This window comes from Phaenicophaeus curvirostris, chromosome 16 (genome assembly GCF_032191515.1).
Source record: "Phaenicophaeus curvirostris isolate KB17595 chromosome 16, BPBGC_Pcur_1.0, whole genome shotgun sequence".
NCBI lineage: Eukaryota > Metazoa > Chordata > Aves > Cuculiformes > Cuculidae > Phaenicophaeus > Phaenicophaeus curvirostris.
In genome coordinates, this window is record NC_091407.1 from 4,231,020 (window position 1) to 4,251,558 (window position 20,539).

Genomic DNA, 20,539 nt, shown 5'->3' on the forward strand with positions numbered 1-20,539 from the left:
ATCACAGCAGTACATACACACACTCCTTCTGTATGTGCACACGCACGTGAAGAGCCTTCTGTGTATGTAATAATGTTTAAATTAATTGTATGGCTTATAATCTATAATAGTAATTATATTATTGTTAATTATACACACAATCCTTACAGCTACCTATAAACACAACTAATGCAGCCTGTCCTCTCTCTGCTTCTGACACGTCTAGCTTTTTAAGTGTGTGAGTGACAGTGTTGTGCATAAAGTATATATTTATAAATAATTATAACTATAGTTATGCATATACTTATGCATGTGGATAAATGTTTATATGCAACATATTTCCCTTAAATTTGTACTATATTTATAAATTATTCTTTATATAAAAAGCATGCGTCTATAATATATAATTATTTTACGAATTTGCAATTTAAAAAAAACCCTACATATGCACATACATCTGTATGAAATACATTTTAGCTTACGTATTTCTAACAATGGCTACAAATACACATGCATGAACAATATTCATCTAATACATGTGCAAGCGTATACTACGCTACATCTATGCAGCTTATATTTGTGTCTGAATATTCAACAGCTTTCAGAGAATTTATTTCCATATTCCTAAGAAATATTTATCTTCTCTGTGTGTCTGTGCATACATAAATATAAGTATTGTATATAAAACAGATACAATTTTAAACATATACAATGCACACATACACAAAGAGGTATCAAGTGCAGTGTGTTCTATACATAAATGTGGGTGTGATGTATGTGAACTGTATTTAGCCTGTACACACACCCCCTACACCGATCAGCCCAGGGGGGCAGATGGTTTTGTGCGTGTCCCACACCCCCAGGCTCAGCCAGCACCATCCCTTCCCTGCTTTCCGATGTTTTTTTTACCAGCACAACACAGCCACGTCTCTGGCATAATAATTTATTGGTTTGAATGACATTTAGTACCACAGTTGTCTTACCAGTGACAGAACGAATGCGTACGGCCGATGAGATGCTCTCAGTTACACACACCAACGGAAGGAACGTGTCGGACAGGTCAGGGGCTGGGGCTGGCGCTTCAGCAGAGGCTGGGAATTTCATTTTGGGGTAAAAATCCAGCAGGTCCCAGCCCACCTGCCCCAACTGCGGGAATTACAGTGCTCAACACAGTGCTGAAACGTCACTTCAAGCAGCTTTTTTTTTTTTTTTTCTCGGCAGGAAAAAAAAAATAATCAAAAAAAGAAATTTTCAAGAGAATTATTGGGGGGAAAAAAGTGCAACCCCCAGTGTGGAGCAGCACGGTGCCATGGGCTGGAGATGGGCTTCGTGGTGCCTGTCAGCAAAACTGCACCTAAAGCCAAACCCCCCCACCCCACCCTGGGCTCCCAAAACAGGGTGAACCCTTCCGAACCACAAAAAAGGGACCCAGGGAGCAGGCGTGGAGCGAGGTGGGGAGGCAACAGGGCCCTGACCCCAGGAGCTTTGCTCCCACAGCCTCACCTTGTGACTCGGTGCCCCCTTCCCCTCCTGCCCACACTGGCATCCCTCCTCCCTGCCCTTCGTGAAGCAGATAACGAGGGGGACAACGCTGATTTCTAAACCCTGTTGACCCTACCCTGCGCACAGCATCTCCCCCGTGCCCTGGGTGAGGTGATTTACCCCTCATTTACCCCGACACCTTTGGGAAGCTCGGCCATTTCGCACGTCGCCACTTCAGGTGGTTCCAGGTCAGCGTCACATCCCGCGAGGATGTTTCTGCTCAGGGATTCACAGCCCCAGCTTGCAGGGACCAGCCTGTGGGGAAAAGCCCCCTGGAGACGTCCCAACAGTCTTCGCTGTCCCCCCAGAGCCGGCTGGGACAGCCCTTGCGGTGGGTGGAGGGGTGAGGGGATCGTGGGCACCACCTGTCCCAGCATCACATCCCATGGAGGGGCCACAGAGCCCAATTTCAGGTTGGATCAGCATCTTCTCCAACATTTCACTGCCGCCCTTCTTGGTTTCCAACATGATCAAGTGAATGATGAGGGGGAAAGGGAAGTATTATTATTATTATTATTACTGTTGTTACTATTATTCATTATTTTTAACATTTCAAATAAAATCACGTTGTGTTGTAAACAGAAGCTCACTCCTCAGGTCTGCCCAGCCAGTCCCAGCTAAGGTTTATGTTTGAAATGGGCTTCCACTGAAAGAAAAAAAACCAAAGAAAATAAAGTTAAAAAGAGGACAAGCACTGGCAGGTGGTGCCAGCCTGGCACAAGCCCGCTCTGCAAACCGTCCTTGTCTTGGAGATGCTCCTTGGGTTCAGTTACCCTCAGAACAGGGTGAGCAATCCACCTAGCAGCATGGACATCACACTAGAGGTGATGAAGAGGGAAGGACGCCATCCTCCTCCTCCCAACGAGAGTCCCCCTGCTTGTATGAACTTTGCATCCTCCCCCAGGGTGGGGAAGGGTCCCCTAGCTCACACCCCACAGGAGGGAGTGATGCTGCTGCATCCCTGATCTTTCTCCCATCCATCCTGCCTTTTAACACAGATGAAATAAAGAGGACGAGGCCGCCCTCCAGCCCTCCCCAGCAAACACACCTGCGTATTCCTGAGGCAGCATCGGCCGGCTTATAACTTTCTGAAAAGTCGTAATCCACTCCAGCTGGTCGTCTTCCGTCTCGCAGGCGAAGATGAATTTCCGATCTGGGGTGACGATGGTTATTCCGTGCTGCCAGTGGTTTCCCTGCGTGGATGGTGGGAGCCCTTCCAGGACCTTGTAGCTGTTCTCCTTGCTCCCAATAAAAACTTCCCCTCTAGCAAAGGCATCCTAGGAGACAGCAGAGCAGTCAGGCAGGATTGCAAAGGGCAGCTCTGCATCCCACGCCTCGCTCAGCACCAGCCAGCCCAGCTTCAAACTGGGTATCCAAAATCCAGATGCAGAAAAATCTGCAGCTGGTGCAGAGGGTTTGCAGAGCATTTCTGATGAGTATCTATGCACGGGGCTACTGCATATTGGACACCAGGCAGATCCACCCAGCAGCGACGGCTCGGTGCCCTCTTTGTTCTCCCAACACCCTGAGCTTCCCTGCTGACTATTACTATTACTACTAATATTGCAGGTAATTCCCAACACGCAGCCCAGGCACCTTCGTCTTACCAAGGGATCTTTGAAATACATGAGCCGCCTGTCATCCATGGTGAACCATCGCTTCTTGAATCCCTCTGTTTGCTGACGAGACAAAAAATGCCAGATTACACACCAAAGCAGCACAGCTCCTTGCTTACCAGGCACGACCCAGGGATATCGAGGCGCTCAGAGGAGCCCGGTGGGCTGGGGGAGCTGGAGACAGGCAGCTTCTGGGCCACCACAGCACGGTCCCGGCGAGCCGCACTAGGCAGGCTCACAGTGAGAGAGGAGATGGAGTGGTTGGTGTGAAACGGTTCTGGATTTTTTTAACATTTGCTTCGAATCGGGGGGAGCAAATTCATAGCATCAAGGCTTTGATTCTCCAGCAAGGGTGAACCTGTGCCACCAGCAGACCTTCTCAGCCCCTTACAGAGCGAGACTCGTGTTCACAGAGATTACAGAAATCTTTTATATCCTACCTTTGGCCCAGTTTTCTCCATGTACCCTTCCTTCAGGTAGTTCCTAGAAAGCTTTGGCACCAGCTGGAACAGCCGAAGGAGAGAGAAGAGAGAACAATGTCAGATGGGAAGCGCTGTGGCATCACCAGAGCAGGACTGGGGGGTCACTGGAAAGAAAACCCACACTGAGCTTGCCCTGGCCCCGAGCCCACCTGATGTCTCTGGCCGAACACTTTGGTCCCACTTCTCCAAAGCACTTAGAAGAGACGAGAAACACAAAACACCTTTGAACTCTTCACCAGCAAAGCCAACAGCTTCCAGAAGCTCCTGGGCCAACTCCTGCTTTATCGGTCAGCTCTGGCAATGAATCTCCTCCACCAGACACAGTGGGAGGTCCTCATGCAAGCGTTAAATTTGTCTGTAAAGCCCCATTAACACACGCTGCCTGTGTGCTCCCCCTTCTTGCAGATACTGCTGACAGCAGCTACCAGACCCAGGGATATTTTTAATGCTGCTTAGCAAAGACAAGGCAGTAGCTGTGAGATCTTTGCAGATGCCTCTGAAATGCTCTTGAAAGATGATGAGCATCATGAAACCCAGGACTCTGCAGCATTCACAGCCCTAGGGTTCGACTCCTGGGACAGGGCTGAGAACATTTTGCTAAGCAAGGAGCTCATTGCCCTTGTCTCAGAGAGGTTCCACCACAAAGCCGCCTGGAGCTGGGTCCCCAAAGCATCCCTCAGAGACCCTCGCTCCTCAGGACCTGCAGAGACTGCCTAGGCATCTTTAGGGAGGTGTGAGCAACTTACATCTCTCTACTGCATTTAACCTGGCTCCTGTTTGAATTTGATGCCTTTTCATCTCTCTGACAGGATAAAAGAAATGTAAATTAGATGGAAATGATGGCAACACCATGGATGGAGCTACCTCACATCCACAACTTAGTCTCCACAAAGGTCTCCCCAAGCTGAACACTATCAGGGGCTGTTCAGTATTTCAAGGTTGTAAATTCAGCTTCATTTAACACAGCACTCCTCTGCTTCATCCAAAGAATAATTGATGAGAAGGAGATGATAAGCAATAATATAGTTATCTCCCACTGAAACTGGATGGGATGAACATATAAACCTCACCAACTGCTGAATTAACAGCAACTCTATTAAGGCCCGTGATGTTCTTTGGGGCAATCCCATTTAGATGTGCCAACCAACTTCAAGAGAGGTAGAGGATGTGGAGAGGAAGAGAAATGACTAAGGAAAATACAGGCTTCAAAATCTAAGCAGTAAAGGAATTAATACAGTAAACAACAACAACAACAAGTCCAGAGCCAGTGACATTACACAGCAACTGCAATACAAAGTACTTACAGTCAGCTTGCACTAATACAGCCTCTGGTATTATATTAGCAAAAAGATAATGCAATTAGCAGCCCTAGCTCCAAGAAAATACAATGCAGACATTCGTAAGACAGGCTGCATTGACCTGCACACCAGAACTCATCCCAGAGGCTTAGATACAGCACTGATGCTCTTTTGTCTTCATCTTTTCTACCTTCCAGCCTTTGTTTCAGCTTTTAATATTATAGAAACCATCTTTAAGAAAGATATTTACAGCTTCAAGCATACAGCTTGACAGCACTGGAGTTATTCATACTCACGACTCATTTTGAGTGTGAACGTGTGTGCACGCACATGGTTTCCAAAGCTGGATGTTGGTAGCAGGTGCTGCACGTGGGCCCTACAACCCACCACAATAATTTCAGCCCAGTAACCATGAAATGCTCTGAAGGATGGAGCACTCTCCAAGCCTTCCAGCCTGTTAACAAGATGCTAAAAATGACTGAGAGATTAAAAAAACCAAAACCTGCAGGAAAACTCACATCAGCATCGCTTGCTCCAGGGAATGCCACTTGTAAGTAATGAAAACGTGCTGCCCGGATGGCGTTGAACCAATCCACTATTTCCTAATAACAAGAAAGAAAAGCATAGTGAGCAACACAGGTTGCACCTAAAATAACGTCTGTTCCATCTCTCCCAACGCTTTGTCCCAAATGACAGAGTGCAGCTTACCAGCAATCCTAAAAAACCCATAAAACAAAGACATAAAGAGAGCAGCAGATGGGTGAAGGATGGGGAACCACCCAGCCGCTTTCCCAGGCTTCAAGACATGCACAGAGCTCTGCAGTCCCCCCAGGGGGCACCAAGGGATTTCTGCAGAGAAAAGGATTTAAGCGTGTCTCTTAATGGCAAAACCTGCATCAAATCAGCCTTGGTGGTATCAGTGCTGAGCTTGACCCTAGAAACACTGCTCGGCTTCAGCGTTTGCTAACGAGTGGATAAATACCTCTTTCTATTTGTCCTCCAGCCTACTAGTCACAGTCACAAGTCCTCTAGGGACAAGCACAGTGATACTGAAGTCCCAGCTCAATTCTCAGATGCTCTGGCACTTTTCCTTGGCAGAAAACTCTCTCTGCTTTTTGGTGTTTGGTTTTGGGTTTTCTTTTCTGAAATAGTTGGTTTATAACTTCTTTGGTTTTAAACTCTCCTACTCATTTGTCTCTAGACCCACAGAATTTGTACAGCACAGGATATCTTTTTGAAGGTTTTGCCAAGAAATGCCACATTAATTTTAAGTGATCTGCACAAGGAGCTCTCAAACACTGCCCTGTGGTCTAGAGGCAAAGGAAAGGAAAAGCACTTCGGAAGGGATGCTGAGGTGCAAGGATATGGATGACAAACACATCAGGGACAGGTTCAATGAGCCAGACTTGATCCTAAAATAAGCACTGCCAAGCTTTCAGGTGAGGTTGTTGTAGCGTAGGAAAGACCATATCAAAGTAGTAGTTAGCCTTCAGAAAGATTTAGAGTTTTTCACGCTCTAAAAATGACCAGGGGCGGGTAGGGAAAGCTCTTACGTGTAATTTTGAAGATCGCAGTTTTAAGGAGTCGAATTTGAGGTATCTGAGCCATGCTCTAATGCAGCAGACACCTACCCTCTAAATGTTCAAATGTTTTGCTTTGACTTGTTAATTTACTTCAATTTGAAGGGGAAAAAAACCCCAAAACATCACAGGACACCAACAATGTCTTGGAAAACTCTGACTTACTTGTCCAAGGTTCTATTTATCTACCACTTGCTTTCTTACCCTAAGCAGACCCCAGATAGCAACACAAAGAGGATCAGGAAGAGGAATTGGCTCCTGAGGTTAATGATGACCAAACCAGGTAATGAAAAATAAGCTGTAATGTTAAAATGTTGATCTTTCATACAGTCAACTGGGTGGCTATATTCTATCTGCTTGTCTCCTTCTCATCTGCGATGTGAGATAAGGGTTTTACCCTGGAGAAAGACAGAGGCTCAGACCCTCATTGATGCCCAACAGCTGATTGCTTCTCAAAGTACTGATCATTCCTTGCTGGAGGAAGGGGCACCACCACCTTTCCATCTGCAAACTTGTACCTGCACGTGCAAAGCCAGAAAGCTCAGTTGCTAAATAATTTTTTGTGGGTATAATTTCAAACACCACCACAGACAGAGTGAGATCGTATCTGACGTATTAAAACAACATGAAACTGCTCGGTGTTTTCAGGTGGGAAGGTGTAGTCTCATTAGCTTGTTAGCAGGGATTCTTTTTGCTGATTTATGTCTCAGAGCAAGCACAGAAAATGAACTAATGCCTGCACCTTTTGCAAATTGCTCTTCCAGGCTCTCAACTTCCTCCTGGTCTGCTCACAGTGCCACCGCAGACTCCCCCTCCACAAGCCACCTTGGCGTTTCTCCAGTCTCTGTCCTGCACCAGAGCCACCCACAGTGCCACAGCAGTCTCAGACTGACAAACCTAGATAAAAATGCAACTTCTCCTCACCGTATCTCCTGCCTATGAGCCTCTGGGACTCAAGCAATGAGCCTCTCTGCTATGACTCCTCCTGCTGCTGATTGATTCCCAACCTGAAAGCTCCTGCTGTGGCCCAGGATAGAAGGAACACTGGGGAAGAGAGTTTTGCCAGCCCATCCAGAGAAGATCCAAAGGCCTTGGTTTGCACCCTAAAGAGTGGCCTTTCCTGGAGAATCAGCCCACCTCTGAGCATCCTAAGAGCGATGGCAACACCAGGGATGGCAGCAGAACAAGTAGCTACCTCAGCTGCTCCTGCTGTGGCTTCCAGGAGAAGTCCTGCAGAGGGAGCTTCAGCCGCGGAGAGGAGCTCAGAGAGGTGAGAAATCCACTTCTGCAGCTTCCCGACCTCCCACGCCCAGATGGAGATTTGGGAGCAGGTTAAGGCTGTCTTAAGGTTGTCCCACGGAAGGGACAACCTTGGCAAGAAGCACCAGTTTAGGTGCCTCCAGGACACTAGGGAGTCTGCACAAGGGAATCATCCCACGCTGAGCACCAGTCTCGAGCTCCAAGGGATGCTTCAGCTTCACCCCAGCAGGCTGGGGATAAATGATAAAAAGGAACCAGAGGAAAACCCTTTAAAATGGTATTAGACCCCCACATCACAAAAGCACCCAGCTATGCCCATTTGGAGCAGGGCACTGGGGCTGGTTTCAGTCTCTTTTTTGCCATCAGGATACACCGAGGACCTGACAAAGTGAGGTTGTGATGGAACTACATCTCCAGCCTTGTCGCATGATGCTGTCTGGTCCCATGAATTTCTGCAGCAGCAGCACATTGACTCTTTTAGCCCATCTGTCTTTTATCCCTTTGGATGCAAAAGACACCAGGATTCTCTCAATAGTTTTAGGAGCTGAATAAGCACACGTGGGATTATCCCATATGAGAGATAAGTGCACTTTCTTCTTCTGGGGTATTGTAGCAGAAGAGCCAAGTGGAGAGCAGCACGTGATGCTCTGGGTTACTGCTGAGCTCCTCAAGGGAAAAAAAACCAACCCTGCATCCTGCCCTGGTTGGAGGCCAGCCAGATCAGCGAGAGGATCAAACCTCAGAAACATAAGACAAGAACCTAAACCAGGCTCAAATCCTTCAGAGAGGGGGAAAAACAGAACCTCTGAGGTACAAGGGGACATCCTGGAGCTGCTGGGGGAGTACAGGAGGGAGCAAAGGAAGGCAAGGGACTGCAGGTGAGTCCCAGGGCTGCCTCCAGTCCCAAAGGGTGGTAGCTTATTCCAAGGTGCATGATCTTCTTGCAGCCCTCACTCAGCTGAAGGGGCAGACAAATTTCAGGGAAGTGGAAAGAAATTCAATCTGTGAGTCATCAGAGCAGGGCCTGCCAAGCCACCGACACGAAGGGAGAAGCAACCGCATGAGACCCGAGAGACAGCTCCTTCCACGAGCCCCCAGCAGAAAGGTCAGTATTTTAAGCCCCAAAACCAAATACCAGTAAACCCCTGACTCTGTTCCTCTCAGCTGGGCAGACCAATAAAGCCCAGCAAATACAGACACAGACACAACAGTAGGATGCAGCTTTCACAGGAAAGAGCTTCTTCCTCTTCTTTTGCTTTAAATTGTCACTAGGGAGGTACTTGAGAGCGACTCGGTGACTCTTTGCTGTGCTAAAACAGCACCTGGTGACAAGTGGTGCCTAATCTGTGCCGTGGGACTTGCACATCCCATCAGGCAGAGCAGGTGGAAGGGAAGGTAATTCCAAAAGCAGCCCTGCTGGAACAGCTGCCTTGGACCTTCAAACACATGGAGCAAGACTCCCACAGCACTGCAGGGTGTGAAAGGCTGGGGAGGCTGAATGAGGGCATGGGGCTGGAGAGATGCAGCCCAGCTAATAAATTACTGTGTCTGCAACAAGCAGAAGGCACCAAACATGAACATATTGTGCCATTTCCTACCAAGCAGCAAGACCTGCCTGGTTTTAAATGGTCATCATTGTTCTGTTTTATAGACAAACATGTACACAGGGGAAAGGAGAGAAACAGAGAGAGACTTCCTTTATACAGCTGTATCCAGCAGCACCAGTGTACGTTCACCTCTTATTCATACGTCTATTCCACACAGACATGCATGTGTGTGCATTCATACTACCTGCAGTTTTCTGTGCATGTACAAAACCAGGCAGTGCCACTAATTAACCCAACCCACTGTTTTCATCTTGCCACAAGTGCCTGCACTACACAGGAATAGCATCCAGCCTCTGCAGCACAGCCCTGAGAGCACAACAGGCACCATCCAGCTCCACCGCGCCTGGAGCTGGATCGGCAGCAGAGGTGAGATCAGCTTTGCTCCCCTGGATATGAAGAATATCTTGGGTTCTGGTGGCTTTATTGGCCCACACAGTTTGAAGTGAAGCAACTCTGCTATGAGCACAGACTGCTTATCCCTGGCAGGGCTGCCTGGCTCCCTGTGCCCGAGCGAACAGCTGGAAACAGGCTGTGTACCGAGACAACCCTGCAAATCCCTGCTGTGTTTGTGCATGAGGGATTGCCCCAGAAAGCCTCTCGGACAGACAGGGCACTGAACAGGATGGAACATCAAAGGCTGAAGACACTTGTAACAGCCAGAGGAAAATACACGCAAAGTGAACACGACAGCTTTAGATCCTGATTTCGTGGATATTTTACGGGGAGGCGCAAATATTTGGGGGAGAGAGGACAGGAGGAAAGAGATCAAAATAAGGCTGTGAGATGGCATCCACTGCAAACTGGCCTGGATCATCCTATGCATGGACAAGAGTCCATGGAGACAAGACCCCAGGGTCTTGTGGTGACTGTTGCTGTTCACAGTGGCCCTCCAGGCTGGGACCCCTCTGACAGCCTCCAGGACTCGGATTCCTCTCACTTGCCCTGGACTCTGCTCATCCTGCTGTCCTTGTTGTGCAAACACTGCCCCAGACCCACGAACCCTCCTCTTCGCATCTCCTTTCAGAGGCATGAGGGCATCAAAACAAGGGGGTTTGTTTCAATACAGACATACAGATTTGCATATTTGAAGTAAAACACAGGCAGAGAAACCGCTAGTTACTCGGTTCCACAATCCAATTCACTCCCCTTTTGCAAGTCCTTAAATCAAGTACCCTCACCTTTCATCACTCCGTTCACCCCGTCTCCTGCTCTGGGCACTAAGGATCCTGCCTTAAAAATGCCTCTGCCCCTACCATCTAGTTGCGAGCAAAGGAACAGCAATTCCTTCTATCTGCATCTTGTTAATTAGAAGACATGGTTTGCAAGCTTCCTGCTTGTAAGGACATGACACACTCAAAGCTGGCTGTGCATCCCATACCCCCATCCCTCTAACGTTCTCCCAGCAATTCCCAACTACCGTAGGACCTGGTGTGCCACCAGCTGGCTCTGAACAGCATCAACTCCCCAGGACCACAACACAAACCGTCTTTTTACCTCTGTGCTCTTACCTTGCCATCTTCGTGATAGACAAAGATGTTCCGTGTGCTATTGTCCTTCAAGTAAGTGATCTGCAGTCCGTGTGGGTTCCCGATTTTTGCAGGCTGAAAAGTTGCATTTAGATGTTCAATCTTCATAATCGCTTTGGGTTCTTTTGCCTGGAAAACACAGCTGAGTGAGCAAACACCTGAGAATTGGCTTTCAAACCAGAAAGCAGTTTGCTTGGTCAGAAAAAACTCCTGATTGAGGCCATTAACTTAAAAAAAAACCCCCAAAATAAAAACCAAACAACTCCCAGCCCACAAAACTGCCTGGTGATGAGATATGACAGACTTTGCTCGGGTGGCAATTAGTACTTTCTGCCAGCCTGGGGAAAAGCTCTGCTCTTCTGCAGAATTCAGCTGAGTTCAGGCGGAGAAAGGTTTCAGCCCAGAGGCAAGACAGGCAGGCCAGGTGTCAGGATAGGATGTCGTGCTATGGAGACAAGCATCTTCACCAAGCCTCCTGCCCCAGCCTCTGTTTAACTGTCTCATGACTCCTAGATCAGCCTCTTCACCTAATGATAAGTGACCAGGCATTTCCTATCGAAGAAAGCAGCAAACCGTTAGGTCAGTCAAAAAAACCCAAACCCAGACTGCTAACTAACAGACCAGTATGCTTTAGGCATCTCAAACACTCACAGCCAGTTCATCCTTGCCCAAGAAGACGGAGGATTATCCTCCTTGTCAACATCAGATGTGGGTGCTCGGCTAGCAGGGGACACCCAGCCCACATTCCCACCAGTCCCACTGTCTCACATTAACCACTGGCTTCCAACTCTGCTCCTCTGTTTGCCCTCTCAGCTTGGAGCTTTCTTTCCAGAGAAACAAATATATACCTTCCAGCCCCACCTCTTGAGTGGGTTAGGCCAACAGTGAGTCTGGATTAAGCCTTCCCAGGCACCACCTGCACCCTCCCTGACAGATCACAATTTTGAATTTTCCTACAAAACATATCCAGAAGTTTACCACCCTTTCAGGACTGCACTGGGAAGTGAGTAACAAGTATGAATAAACCATCCCCCCAAAAAAAGATTATGCTTAAATAGCACATTAGGGCACAGTCAGGGGCCAGCAGAAGGTCATGCAGTGATGCCGTGGCCCCAGCACCACATGGAAGTCCCTGAGCTCGTGGAGATGCAAGCGCTGCTTCGGGAACTTGGAGATGTGCTGTGGACACACGGCTGCTGTCAGTGACCACGGTGGGGAAACCCCAGCGAAGAGGATGCATGAAGACAGCACCGTTCCCACCGTGGCCATGGTCAACAACGCAAAGCAGCTTTAAACTATCAGAGCAGTCAATAGCAACTGAATGGGGGAGACTTTCACTTCTCCCTTGGTAATTACTGGCTCTCTACTGCCCACAAGATGCGATTGCATCACACCAAGCTGAAGGAGGAGACAGCACGATCAAAGCTGGCTGCCGGGAGTGGAGAAGTGTGGCTGGATGTCCCCCTCCTCTGCACAGTGTGGCTCATCATGACACCATGACTGCGTCGGCTACTTGAGCAAACAGGCTGGTGGCTTGGCCTGGGCTGCTCTCAGATGCAACGTCATGGGGAAACTTAAAGGTCAGAGAAAACACGCTGGCTTCCTCTATTAAATGGTGCAGAATAGTAGAGTGTGTATCTATTCATCATAAATGCCATTCTCATGGTAACAGCTCTGTTTCACACTTAAAATAAACGAAATGTGCTCTGGGGAAAAAGACAAATGCTTCTACTGCTTGATGCTAGAACAGAAAACCAGGGGGCTTTTCCTCTGGATTGCTGGCCATGCCGTGCAAATAGGTTCCACACCCCACTGACCACTGTGAGGTGGTGATACCTTCATCACAAGCGAGCCACAAATACACAACCCATGTCAGGTGGATGAGGCAGAGAAAAACTCCTTCATTGGCAGTTTGAGACCAGTTAAAGCATCTCACTATGACAGTGGCTGTGGACCAAGAGCAAACTCTGCTAAAAACACTGGTCAGCTATAGTTGGCATGCTTGTCCTGGAGCAATCAGGGCTTCAATGCTTCTGAGAATCGTAAAACTATAAATGAAATGGTGGCCTAAGAATTACTTGTCTGAAGATGCTCTTACATTGTGATGCCCTGCCCTCATATAACAATCCCAGGTACTCACGTCATTTTTGTTGAAGTATTTCAATGCACCTTCCCTCTCCGACAGCACAAATTTTCGGCTTAAGAATTGTCCATTGTCACGTCCTCTCTTCCACAGAAATCCTTCTCGGTACCCTGCGGCAGAAAGCAATTGCTGAGAATCACGGATAAAATGCTGTATTTAAGAAAAGAGATAAGGTAAAGAAAAGGAGGAGAGCTCGAACTTCAAAACCAAGCAGAAGAAACATGTGGCTGGATTGCTGAACAAAACAGGTCTTCTCCTTCAGATTTGACTTTCTCACTCCACTCCTGCTCTTTTCCAACAGCTTGAGCTTCACAGATGTCTCCACTCTGACACTGCAATGGGGCAGGCAAAGGGGCATTTCCACCGTGCAAAAGAAACCCCAAGAACTGCCCAATAGAAGTTTTGTGAATATTAACAGAACAGTCTGACGGTCACCTTCCATTTATTCAAAAAATAATTACAGAAAAGTTCCACTGAAAAAGTGTTCCCTTTCTCTTTTAGCTTCACACTTGTCAGATTTTTGTTATTGGCTCCCAGGAGCTAGGATTTTAAAGTTAAAAATTACACATTTTATAACAACTTCCAGCTAAGTGACTAAAATTTTTTTTTAATACATGAAGTGGTTCTGGAATCAGCAGGCAGCCTCTCCTTTGCCCACCGGCCACAAGCCAGCAGTGTGCAGAAATTCCTCATTCAATCTGCTTTGCTTAAAAATTGAAATCCCTCAACCAGCTCCTTCACACTGACAATAGGTACAAGTGATATAAAATGTTTCCATAATAGAAAAACTTAAAGGAAGAAAAAAAATGCTCACGGACACACATCTAATGATGAGAAAAGGCAGGAAGAGAAGAGTGATACTGTCAACGGCTAAGGATGCTAACCAAGGGAAAGTGCCCATCCAGTCAAATATGCCCTTTGCTGACAGTTAAAACACCAGTTTCTTTAATCTTGACTTACAAAACTCTAAGTCAAATACTTTCTCCGGATCTTCAAAGAGGACTTTACTGAATGCCAGGCAAAGCCATTGACGTCTGCATAAACGAGTGCAATAGCCAGTGCTGAGTGCTAACTGCAGAGAGCATCGCGAATCCAGCCGGCGCATCTGATGCCTGGCGTGCAGGACTGCAAACGGGCTGATAACTTGATGCAGATGGAAGTGATGGAAATATTTAAAGCTGTCAGCAGGCTTTCCTTTGTTTCTTTTTTCTACATGCGGCATATGCTGCAGCAGGGCTGTATTTAAAAATGCAGGGCCTTCCCCTGAACCAGTACAAGTGTTTTCATTCCAGAGCCTGCAGGGATCCCCCCTCATGCATTATTTACAGCTCGCTTGCACAAGAGAGCCAGCGTAAGCAGAGCATGCACCTCTCCCCACTGTGAGATCCAGACATCCCTGCTGCCTGCACTCCTACAAACCTACCCTTCCTCACACCCGGCAGCAACTCGGTCTATGTCACCACCCAGCGACGCAGACACAGCAACCCGAACCCTCAGTTCTCCCACAGCCACAGCCAGATGGTGATACCATACCACTATCCACCTCTGAGCCCTCCTCATCCCTCCAGTGCAGGACAAGTGCTCTGCCTCGTGCAGAGCATCATTACTGATTTACACCAGCCCTGTAAACCACACAACCGATACCACATGTACCAAGGGAATTACAGGTCTCGAGCTCTTTCTCTGGTGCACCCTTTCAGCTTGGAAGAGAGTTCCACAAAGCCGTGAGCAGAACTAGCTATTTCAGTCCATCAATTCAATCCTATCCCAATGGTGGGCTTGCTATGGACTTTTTTGAACAAAAAGGCGTGGCTAACCCATCGGAGAGCACTTGCAGTGTCAGAAAGAGAAGAACCCACAGGGAGCAGGATTATCAGAAGTCTGAGCAAGGGGAAGCAGCCAAGAAAGCCACCAAACGCCAGTGAAGGGCAGCCACATTCAACAAGTGAGGGAAAGGCTCAGGCTGATGCACTCATACTGCAGCCATGGTAGGAATTAATTGCTGGGGAATCAAAGCTCTGACTGATTCAGAGTCAGGTGCAGCCACATGCCAGGCTCATATCAGCAAAAATGCTACATAACCTATAGTGGGCTGAACACGACAGAGCTGAACAGGAATAATATCTCTCTGACAGGAGACAGACAGGGAGTAGGTGATATTCAGCTGATACATTTATAAAATGCAAGATGTGCTTAATGCAAGGCAGAGATGCTGCTGGGGCTCTGACGGCTGGCGTTTGCGACTGCTCTCTGGAATTGCAAATTTTTAAAGTCCATCACTGGTAAATAGGCATTGTAACAGTTACATTTGAATAGAGGGATACCCAAAGAGGGTTGTTGAGCTGCTCGAGACTGTAAGCCAACCTCAAAGTCAGACTGGAAATCCAGCTTTCCCTGCCCTCTTACACAGCGATATTTCATCACTTTGATCTTCTCTGTCCAACCTTTTGTGGCAAAACAAAGTATCCAAACTCCACTCCAAAGAAGAACAAAAATCCCCCAAATCAGCACTAAGTGCTATCCCTTTCTGTAGTTCACATGCTGGCTCTTCCCAGAGCCATCGCCTCTGCAAACGAGCTCCTGGTTGCTCTGACAAAGCCAGCTGCTAATCTTGCTGTACTTCAGTATAGATTTTTTCATAAATCCTTTACTTGCTTCATTTCTTTTTTCTTCCTTCCTTCCTCCGGGGCTGTGTCCTCTGGAACTGTTCCTCTGCTCTGCCCAAATCTGCTGCTTGCACCCCTGTCAATACTGATCAGTGCAAAACACCATGAACTGGACTTGAACTCAACATGAATTCATCCAGGTTCCCCAGGCAAACAGTATGTCAGCAGGATGTGTCCTCAATGTCCTGATCTAAAGGATTGTGAAAACAGCTAGAGAAGGTGTTGAGAAACAAAACTGAAGGAGGCTGAAGCGGGAAACAGATCTCACACTGGAGGGCATCAGAATCAGAGAACTAAACCATTCCTTCTCTGTCTCTACAGGCTGAACTACATTAGCAACAGCTTCATGTTTAGATGCATCTGGCCCAATTCAGGTCTTCATGAAGGCTGTTCTGCTTACGTTAAACCAAAACTGCCAGACCTACAACTCTTGCTGATGGCTGATGTTGGACCTTGGACCGCACAGCAACCTGTCCCACGTCTGCTTCTCCTCCCAAGGCGCAGAACAAGGGATGCCTGTTGTCAAACCACTTGGTCACCAGCACCTGCTACTGCAAAAAAGGACCCCTGGTGAAGACCTGCTGCAGAGCACCTACAGGCACCCTTTAGAAACATCAGTCTCACATTGCTAACTCTTCTGCTGTTTGGTCATCAAGTTTTCTGCATCATTTCAGCTGCCTGCCAAGAATTAAAACCAATCACAGTTCCAGCACAAACCTGAGACACTTGCACAAAAAGCACCAAGCAGTCATGACAAAGTTAGCCAACAAACGGCACGGAATTTAACCTGAAATCGCACAGCCACAACGGGCATTTTTGACTCACTACGTAGTTTCTAAAGTAAAACGAAGAACTGTCACTTCCATGCTCAATTCATTGCTACAGCTAAAACTCCGTTGGAGAAGAAAACAGGGCCACCACACTGGCTGACCAAAAACAAGGCACTCATGGCCTTGTGTCAGCTCTGTTGACACGGTGTTTGGAGCTCCTCCAAGCCAGGCATCTAAAAACGGCAGCACCCATTGGGTGGTCTAGTCTAGCCCAGCTTTCTCACCCTCCAAGAGACCACAGAGGAAGGGAAAGGATTTTCTATCGAGACAATCTGATACAGACACCGTCTTTCCACCCAACTTCCACCAGCAATCTGTTCAAGTTCCCCATTTTTTAAGACAAGGGATATTGCTACTTCCCCACCTCTGAAAGCCGTTATATGGTGCTTAGTTAATGATGGGATTTTTGGTCTCTGAGAAGGTGGATTATAGGAAGTACCAAAAATTACTCTTTCAGTTTAAGCCTTTTTTTTCTCAGAGAAGAAAGAAAACTCTCCTGCAAGGAGGACAATCAGATCCACTGGCTTGAAAAAAAATTATAGGCATGGACTTACCACAACAAAGACTCTGCAGTGGCTTGAGTTGTCAGGCACTGGAACAGGCCCCCCAGGGAAGTGGTAGTGTCAATCACTCCTGGAGGTCTTTAAAAGATGTGTAGATGTGCTGCTCAGGGACATGGTTTATGGATAAACTTGGCAGTGTTAGGTTTACAGTTGGACTTGACGATCATAAAGGTCTTTTCCAACCCAAACGATCCTGTAACTTTGCCTTCCCTCATCCTAAGTAAGGCACTACAGACTTGGAATTAGACTATATCGTCTGTTCAGTTGCTTCGGTGCTTTATTTTGCAATTTCACCTGGAAACGGAAGCATCAGAACTGCTTGTTTCCATGATGTTTCTAGGGCTGTGGTAAAACCAGGTCTGGCCCAAGGCTTTTAGACAAAACATGTTAGTATATCCAAAATAAGAGCATAGCAAAAGAGCCAACACCATACCCGAGCCCAAATGCATCACTGTGTTGTTTCTTGTCATCTTGTCTCCCTGCAAGACAAAGCATGGGAGGCTGAAATAGGAGAAAAAATTTACTTGTGTGTGTAGCCCAAGAGCAATCATATTTTCCTAGATTTCAGGTAAGGCACCTCCACCTACAGAAGTAGATTTTCTTTCTTCTAAGAAGTTAAAGTTCTTTGATCCCAATTCAGGGCTTTGGAGAAGGTTCAAACACAACTACATCACTTTGCTGTTAAAATTGCAGGGTATATATTGCCACTTCTCCATATGTCAGAAGCTGAGTAGTCTGCTATATTAACATTTTAAGATGCTAATTAAACTAGAATGGTAGATGGGTACTTACTGGAGATGATGTGCCCCCTTCTTCTGCAAGGTTAAGGAATTGCAGAATTATTTGGAGCAGCTGAGTGGTGAATCCCCAATATTCTGCATCACCACTGACACCAGTGTCACAACCTACCTTTACAACAAAGGGTCTGAAGGATATTTCTTCTGAAATAAACCACACTGTCCATAGCCAGAGGGCTGGATGGAGAAGGTGGCATATTCTAAGGTTTGCCTATGGACCAGATTTTGAATAATTTTGCAAAAAAGAATTATACACCTCTTGTTTGGCTGTGTCAGTGTAAATTGTTTGGTTTGATTGCTCTAAGTTGTAGTATCTCTTCCTGTAATATTCATTACCAAAGCAAAACACTCCAGTGACTTCAATTTGAATTTTTCAAGCATTTGCACGGCAATGAAAAATTTTAAAACGAGGAACCCTAGATTTTGTCCTGGAGTGAAACAACCACTGTCCAGAAATAAACTCAGACTCCTCACACATAAGGCAGCCCCCCCTGCAAGCTGTGTCCAGGTTGATCAGACAACTTGGAGCTTGCAGTCAAGGCTGCAATCGTTCCCCTGCTCCACTGCACAGCACCACAGCTTCCCCCTGCCACCCCCACCATCTGCAGCTGTGCTGAGAAGTTTAGAACTTCCTAGAAAATAATTTTGCAGTTGTCTCTGGATAAATACACTTCCTGCTGGTTACATGTTCAGCAGCGCAGATACATGAAAACCTCAGCAACGAGTGAATGAGAATGCATTTAGTGATCCTGTAAAACAGTCTCGTTACCTTTAGAAGGACAACCGGGAGGTTACCTCTTGGTGCATCTCATGTAATTATGGGTGCCTGGCATGTCTCACATGCCACTTTCTTGCAGGCATGAGATGGGAGTGGGTGATCTCCTCTCATTCGCTGTAAGAAAACTCTCTATCCCCCTCTAAGACAACACATCCTCATCATATTCCACCCAGTCAGGCAAAGGAGCCCAAGACCTCCTACGTGCCCGTACCCTGACACCAACAGCCACACCAACCGTTTTCTCCTGCACACACCTTTTAGAGTGAGAGTTTCCCAGCTCTTAATCAATCCGTCCTCTCTTAATGAACACTTAGCATGCAAATTACCCTTCCTAAAGGCCATCTTGCAGAGAAGGCTTTCCTGTTGCCATTCAGTTTGCCTCTGCTGCCTTCCAGGAGCTCATAAAACAATTATTGCCCTGCTGCATTGTAGCGCCTTAGCTACGGCTGCAAGCAGCTGATTAGATTGATTGCTTCCACAATACCCAATTAACCCACTCACTCTGCAAATGATTGATTTAATCAAAGGCAATTAGTGCTTGAATGGCTACATCAGACAGAAAGCCAGGATTTAACAGATGATTGAGATAGCACCTTCCAAATATCTCCTTGGCCTTCTAAGGGAAAACATCATCATTACTGCTCAGCTCAGAGCTGGAAGTAGCTGAAAACCTTAGATTTGTGGGTTTAGGTGGCATAGAGAAAACAACAGAGCAGGAACACATACATTTCCCTTTACTGATAAAGGAAACAAGGGCATATGCCACTCTTAAGGGGAACTTGAAAAGCATCGATGTTCCCCTTTTCTCCCTCTTCCTGCTCATGCAGGACTAGGAGCACCAACCAGCAGAATAGACCTCAATGACCAACTGTCATGAAATGGTAACTTTTGCTCCTGAGACCTCAGGACAGTCCCAGTCAATCCTGGACTGCTGGATAAACAAGGTTGTCTCCCATTACAAGTCCCCTGAGCAAAGTCAAACATGTTTTACAAAACCACCTTCAATACTGATGTCTTGCAAGGCATCTTCTCCCACAGTGTAAAAAAGCTGGCTCAAAAGACCAGATTTGGAGGCAGTACCATGGCTCTGCAGAAATATGGGCATCAGTGTCCTCAGTGACTATTTTTCCTCTAGACAAATCACCCCAAACTGGCACAGTAAAGACAAAGCCTCACCATGGGAAGTTCAAGGAGAGAAACCCATGTCCCCTTTAGATTATCTTAGATCATGTGTAGGACAACTTCAAAGACAAGCACAGAAAACAAACTCTCAAGACCACTCCAAAAATCCATTGTCATCTTGCTTCACCTTGAGCAACAAAGCCTTTGAAATGGAAAAAGTTGGTTTTTTAGCTATCCAGCTGCTGGGATCAATGCATGAAACGGAGCCAAATACATCGTCTCCACGGAAAAAAGCATGGGGCTGTGCTTAACTACACATTTTGCTCCTGAGGCTGATGGAAAGAAGACGATGCCTGTCCCCATACATAGGCATGTGCTACTTAAACGCAAGGTTGGTCCCTGGTTTTCCAGTCCCTTTTAATGTCATTGTGAATACACTTGCATTGCTGGCTCACAGCTGAAAATCCAAATTGCTTCTGAGCAAAGCCCCAATAATAAAGCTGAAATCCATTAAGCCTGTGATGTTTGCCACTATTTAAATCTGATTAAAATCGTACATGACACCACTAAGCCTAACAGTCAGAAAACACTCCCGTCAGGTCTGATGTTTCCCCATGTAATCCAGACCCCCCCCTTCTTTCACTGGGTTGTCAGCTAAAAGGAACCATAATAAGAGATCATGTACCTAATCCAGCTTCCTAAGCTCTTTTTAACTGGTTTCTTTAATCACATGTTACGATTCCCTACAGA

At 46.8% G+C, this 20,539-nt stretch overlaps 1 protein-coding gene across 1 annotated transcript in view; it reads right to left on the reverse strand.

Moving 5' to 3' along the window:
* Positions 1–1,814: 1,814 nt before the first annotated feature.
* ADAP1 (ArfGAP with dual PH domains 1) overlaps positions 1,815–20,539 on the reverse strand; it is a 55,217-nt gene continuing 36,492 nt past the window's right edge. The window contains exons 5-11 of the mRNA XM_069870464.1: positions 13,031–13,143; positions 10,873–11,019; positions 5,436–5,519; positions 3,578–3,640; positions 3,129–3,200; positions 2,570–2,798; positions 1,815–2,167 (exon numbers count right to left, since the gene is read on the reverse strand). Of these exons, the coding sequence (XP_069726565.1) occupies positions 2,139–2,167; positions 2,570–2,798; positions 3,129–3,200; positions 3,578–3,640; positions 5,436–5,519; positions 10,873–11,019; positions 13,031–13,143 (737 nt within the window). The 3' untranslated portion in view covers positions 1,815–2,138. The remainder of the gene's footprint in view (positions 2,168–2,569; positions 2,799–3,128; positions 3,201–3,577; positions 3,641–5,435; positions 5,520–10,872; positions 11,020–13,030; positions 13,144–20,539) is intronic.